The sequence below is a fragment of the Tyto alba genome, unplaced genomic scaffold, assembly GCF_018691265.1.
Source record: "Tyto alba isolate M040663 unplaced genomic scaffold, T.alba_DEE_v4.0 Super-Scaffold_23, whole genome shotgun sequence".
Classification (NCBI taxonomy): Eukaryota; Metazoa; Chordata; class Aves; order Strigiformes; family Tytonidae; genus Tyto; species Tyto alba.
In genome coordinates, this window is record NW_024881297.1 from 9,926,811 (window position 1) to 9,932,372 (window position 5,562).

The 5,562-nt window shown below is 62.5% G+C and overlaps 1 protein-coding gene across 1 annotated transcript; it reads right to left on the reverse strand.

Annotated features, from left to right (window-relative positions):
- POU4F2 (POU class 4 homeobox 2) lies at positions 1-2,132 on the reverse strand. Its single transcript, XM_042796813.1, has 2 exons — positions 1,469-2,132; positions 1-977 (listed from the first exon to the last, which is right to left on the reverse strand). The coding sequence occupies exons 1-2, from the start codon at positions 1,787-1,789 to the stop codon at positions 33-35; spliced, it is 1,266 nt and encodes a 421-aa protein (XP_042652747.1). The 5' UTR covers positions 1,790-2,132; the 3' UTR covers positions 1-32.
- Between the last annotated feature and the right edge of the window lie 3,430 nt (positions 2,133-5,562).

A 5,562-nucleotide genomic window follows, 5' to 3' on the forward strand; every position in this document is an offset into this window, starting at 1 on the left:
TAACGGCGGCGATGCTGTGGGCTCTCCTCGGCTCAGATGCCGGCCGAGTACTTCATGCGCTTCTGCTTCTGGCGCTGGTTGCAGAACCAGACGCGGACCACGTTCTTCTTGAGGTCCAGCTTCTCGGCGATGGCGGCGATCTTCTCGGAGGAGGGCCGGGGCTGGAGGGCGAAGTAGGCCTCCAGCGAGCGCTTCTCGGGGGCGGCGATGGAGGTCCTCTTGCGCTTCTTCTCCGCACCGCTGAAGAGCTCGGGCTTGGCCAGCTTCTCGCGGTGGGACTTCTCGGCCTCCTCCAGCCAGGCCTGCAGGATGGGCTTGAGGGCGATCATGTTGTTGTGGGAGAGGGTGAGGGACTCGAAGCGGCAGATGGTGCTCTGGCTGAGGGAGCCCACCCCGGGGATCTTCAGGTTGGCCAGCGCCGAGCCCACGTCGGCCTGGGTCACCCCCAGCTTGATGCGGCGCTGCTTGAAGCGCTCGGCGAAGGCCTCCAAGTCGCGGGGGTCGGCGTCCACGTCGCTCATGCAGCCCATGTGGGCCGGCAGCCCGTGGGCGTGGGCCATGCCCAGCGCCGCCGGGTGCATGGGGTTCATGCCGGCCATGTGGGGAGCGTGGCCCGGCGTGGAGACCACGGCGCCGTCGGGGGCGGCCATGGCCCCCAGCGCCAGCCCCGGCGTCAGGTGCTCCAAGAGTTCCCCCTCCAGCGCCTGGTGGGGCTGGTGGTGGTGGTGGTGGTGGTGGTGGTGGTGGTGGTGGTGGGTGCCCGACAGGGCGGACGGGTGGGAGATGGGCACCGAGGAGGAGGAGGCGGCCGAGGTGCAGGGGATGGTGTTCATGGTGTGGTAAGTGGCGTCCGGCTTGAAGGGGCTGTGGTGCGGCGGGTGGTGGTGGTGGCTCTTGCTCGGGGAGACGATGTCCACGGCTGCCAGGGCTTCGGCGCGGGCCAGCAGGCTCTCGTCCAGACCGCCGAATATATTGCTCTGCAATTGCAAATAGAAGGCACACATAACGCTCAGCAGGGAATTCGCCTCCCCGCGCACTCCGCCGTGCCACTAAAACCTTCCCAGCATGTTAAAAGAAAAATCCGGGAGAAGGGGGGGGGGGGTTGGGGGGGGGGGTTCGGGGGGGGTGTGCGGAGTGTGGGGGGGCGGTTTGGGGCGGAGGGAGAGGAGAAGAGGGAGCTGAGCGGGGCGAGAGAGCGGGCGCGGCGCGCAGCCGCTGGCACAGAGGCAGCCAGCGGCGGGCGGACGGGCGGACGGACGGACGGACACACGCACCAGCCGCACGCCGCATTCCCAGGTCATAAAAATTAATACGGGCGGGCGAGAGCAGCCGCCGCATGCATAAGTTGGGCGAGCGCCCGGCGGCGCCGGGTGATTTGCTGCGCGGCCATGAAAAAATCATCAGGCGGATCCGGGGGGCTGCCGAGGGGCTCCCCTTAAAGCGGGGCGGCGGGGCGGCGGGCACCTACCGGGGGGGCAGGCAGGCAGGCCCGCCGCATCGCCTCCGCGCCGCCGCCGCCGGAGCCGCCGGGGCCGGAGCCGGAGCCGGAGCCGCCGCCGCCGGGGCCGGAGCCGGAGCCGGGGCCGGAGCCGGAGCCGGAGCCGCGCCCGGCGGAGCCGCCGGTGCCGGTGCTGCTGGGGGAGCTGGCGGCGGGGGCGGCGGCGGAGGGGCAGGGCGAGGCGGTGTGCAGGGCCGAGTACTTGGTTTCGTGGAGGCTGCCGCCGCCGCCGCCGCCGCCGCCGCCGTGGGGGAGGCCGAAGGGCTGCTTGCTGCTCAGGGACATCATCATCGTGCTCGTCGCCGCCGCCGCCGCCTCCCGGCCCGCCGGTAAGGCGGCCGCCGGAGGAGGGCAGGGGCACGGGGCCGGGGGGCCGGACCCCCCCCCCCCCCCCCGGAAAAACCACAGGAGCCCCGGCCCTCCGCCCTCGAAAAATTAAAAAAAAAAAAAATGTATAAAAAAAAAAAAAAAATCAAAAATCCCACTCGCCCCCCAGCCGGCTGCCCGAGAGGCGGCTGCGGTGAGCCGGGGATGCGCGGAGGGATGCGCGGAGGGATGCGCGGAGGGATGCGCGGAGGGATGCGCGGGCTGCCTCCCGCCCGCCCGCCCGGCCGCCGCCTCCGCTCCAGCGCCGGCCCTCGCCTCTCGCGAAGTGCCCTCCCCGCCGCCGCGCCGGTGGGTTTTACTCTCTCCCCTCCCTCCCCTCCCCTCTCGCCTGTCACTACAGCCCAACTCCTCGGGAAGGGCCCCTCCGCGCCTGCCTCCTCGGCCCCGGCCCCCCTCCTCCGCCGCTCCCTGCCCGCCCCCCGCGCCCACGCCCACGCGTGCTCCCACACTCACCGCCGCGCCGCGCCGCGCCCCGCCGCCTCCCGGAAAGGGGAGGGAAAATGCCAAAAAAGAAAAAAAAAAAAAAAAGGAGGGGGGGGACGACGCCCCCCGCCGCCCTAAAACTACCCTCCATTAAAAAAAAAATATATATATATAAAAAGAAAAAAAAAAAAAAGGAAACAAAAGTCCTGTCCGGGCTCACAACGAGCCCACAGCCGGAGTGTCCCGGGCGCTGCCCTGGCACGACTCGCCGGTCCGGAGGGGGCTGCGTGGGGCGGCGGGGGCTGCGCGGGGGAGCGCGGAGGGAAAGGCAGGGAGCGGCGGCCGGGGTGTGTGTGTGTGGGTGGGTGTGTGGGTGTGTGTGTGTGTGTGTGTCCCCTCCCGGTGTCCCTCATCGGTGGGGGGGAGCCGGGGGCGATCCTCTTGCAAAAGCGCATCGCTGTCCCGCCAACTTCCCCCTGCCCCTGTCGTCGAAAAAGAAGAAAAGGCAGAAAAAGAAATAAATAAAAAAAATTAAAAAAAAAAAAAAAGAGAGAAAAGAAATCGGGGAAAGTCGGTTTTACTGAAGGTGGCCGGGTTTATTTCCATGAATTTCACATTGCGGAAGGAAGGTTAAAATAAGTGCTTAGGTGTTTAATTTCTCACCTAAACAGCAGACTTGGTAATTTTAAGGGAAATAAAAAAAATTACATTGTATCAGCTCTCACTGTCGCCAGCTCGGAGAAATGAAATAAATCAAAGTTAAAAGCTTGAGTATCATTTAATTATGGTGCGAATAGCGCTTGGAAAGAAGTAGAACAACATCTCTAAACAAATTATGGCCGGGCCAGGAAGGAATTATTAGATTGAAATTTCATTTAGGCTCGGGAGACACAGCGCTTCAATATGTAATCTGTTATGCCTCATCTGATTTGTATGCTTAATTCAGCTTGACGAATTTATTAGTTTTCATAATAGTAAAAAAATTGAGCAGCACTATGGGCTAATGCATTGTGTGTACTATAAATTGTATGTCACCGTTGAAAGGCTGAAGTCTATAGAAATCTTTTATTAATGACAACATAGGAAAGAGGATTTTCTTGCAAGCCTTTAAGGAGTTCATGCCAAACCTCCGCGCTTCGTGTCTCAGTAGGCTATTAACATATCGTCATACTAATTAGGCTACTTCATGAGTGATATAATTTCAAACTTTAAATTATGTTCTAATTAACAAGGGTTGTCCAATTTGCTTAATCTTCAAAAGGCTTTTGGCTTGTCTAATTAGTCCAAAGCATCGAGCATCTCCAACGCCCAAGAAAAAGCCATCAATAACATTTTTGCCTCTTTTCAGTAAATCCCGGGCAGAGCCCACGCGGGGCGCGGCCCGCCCGTGGCCGGCGGGGAGGCGGCGAGGTCCCTGCAGCGCGCTCTGCGCGCCCTTCCGCAGCCCTCCGCGCTTCAGCACGGGCGGGCCAGGCGGCGTGCGGGCAAAGGAGAAAAATCTCCCACTTTCTGAAAAGAACAACAACAACAACAAAAAAAAAAGAACAAGAAAAAAAAAAAAAAAAGGCAGAAAATACCTCGTTGGCGCTGCGGCGTCCGAGGGCAGGCAGCCTTCCGCGTCCGCGGAGCCGAGGAAGGGGCTCTGCCCGCCCGGCTCTCCGGCTGAACTTTGGGAGAGAGAAGGGCGAGGAGGCAACCTCCCCGCGCTATACGTTTAACCCCTCCCGCACTGAGTTTAATTACTCGCAATAGTTGTTCTAATGTATGCTGTCACACGGGAGAATTGAGAATGCATATCGTTAATATGAATTAATCTTGATTTTAATAGCAACTGACAACCGATCTCCAAAACGCGGAGCGCTTTATCGCCGGCTCCGCCGCGGCCGCCGCGGGGGTGCAGCGGGGTGCGGAGCAGCCCCGCGGGAAACCGGCGCAAACTTTCCTCGCTGCCGGGCCCGGGGCGGGGCTGACCCCCGCCAGCCCCGGGGGTCCCCGCGGAGGGGGCGCCGGCCGTGGGCTCCCCCCGCTCCGGCCGCTGGCCGCCGGCGCCCCTCCCCGCCCCCCCCCCCGCCGAACACCGCGTTCCCCCTTTTTGTGCTGTTTTGGGTTTAGTTTTTGGTTTTTTGTTTTGGTGTTTTTGATTTTTTTTTTTTTTTTGTGTAGTTTGGGTTTTTAAGGCCGCGATGCCCAGCTGCCCCCAACGGCCCCCCTCCCCACCCCCCCCACCCCCCCCCCGTGCCGTCAGGGCACGCGCGGAGCCCTCGCCGGCCCTGCCACCGGCTCCGCGCACCGGTGGGCCGCCTAAATAAAAAAGTAGAGCCCTCCCCCCTTACCCCTCCCTTACCCACGCCCTGACCCACGCAGACATCTGGGGAGAAATCACTGTCGCCTCTCATGTATCCATGTTCTGATTTACGATTAAAATTTAAAGACGCGCATTCATATTTTACCGAACCTAATGCGCCCTATGAATTTTTAATCCATTAAGATGCGGGCTACACTCGGAGCAAACTCTACCTTTTATTTGGAGCGCAGGGCAGCGCCGGCCCCGGTGCCCCGCACCGCCCCCGGCCCCCACCGCCTCCGGGCTGCTCCCCCCGGGACTCCGGGGGTGACCTGCCGCCCCCCCCCCGGCATCGCTGCCTGCCCCGGCTCCTGCTTCTCCTCTCCCCATCTGGTTTCGGGGCCGGTGCGCGGTGCTGGCAGGCCCCGGGGAGGGGGGGTGGGTGCACACTTGGAGGGCCCCCCCCCCCCCCCCCCCCCAGCTCCCCCGAGGCGGGACGGCCCCGCCGAGGCCGCGCCGCCGCCGCAAGCCAAGTCAAGTCACGAAGTCAAACTTAAAGCCCGGAACGATCAATGCAAGACTTTGGCCGTCCGTGGCGCCTCGTGCTTCCTGGCACTAAAATAAATGCAAGAAATCGAAACTTAATTACTTGAAAGAAATCCAGAAATCCCTCTGCATAATTTATCCCAGCGTTTTGCGTGGCGTTTGTGGGGGACGCACGTGTTTACCTCCGCACGCTCCTCTCCCCCCCACTACCTCGGTGGGAGCGGGGCCACGGGTGGGCAAGAGGCGGCCGGTTCGTCCCAGGAGAGGGGGGGGGCCCTCTGGGTAAGACCCCGCTTTTGCCTCGGGGTGGTCCAGCGCTGAGCCGCCCACCCCCCTCCACGCACCCCCGGAAGCATCCCGTGGGGCGGGGATGCAGGCAGGGCGGCGTGGGGTCCCCTTCCCTCCCCACCCGCGGGGGCTGAGC

Bases quoted from the DNA above. Each gene is read 5' to 3' on its own strand.
- POU4F2 (XM_042796813.1), bottom strand. From the start codon at position 1,789: ATGATGATGTCCCTGAGCAGCAAGCAGCCCTTCGGCCTCCCCCACGGC. The intron at 978-1,468 runs GTAGGTGCCCGC...TTGCAATTGCAG, and splicing joins CCTGCCTGCCTGCCCCCCCG to AGCAATATATTCGGCGGTCT.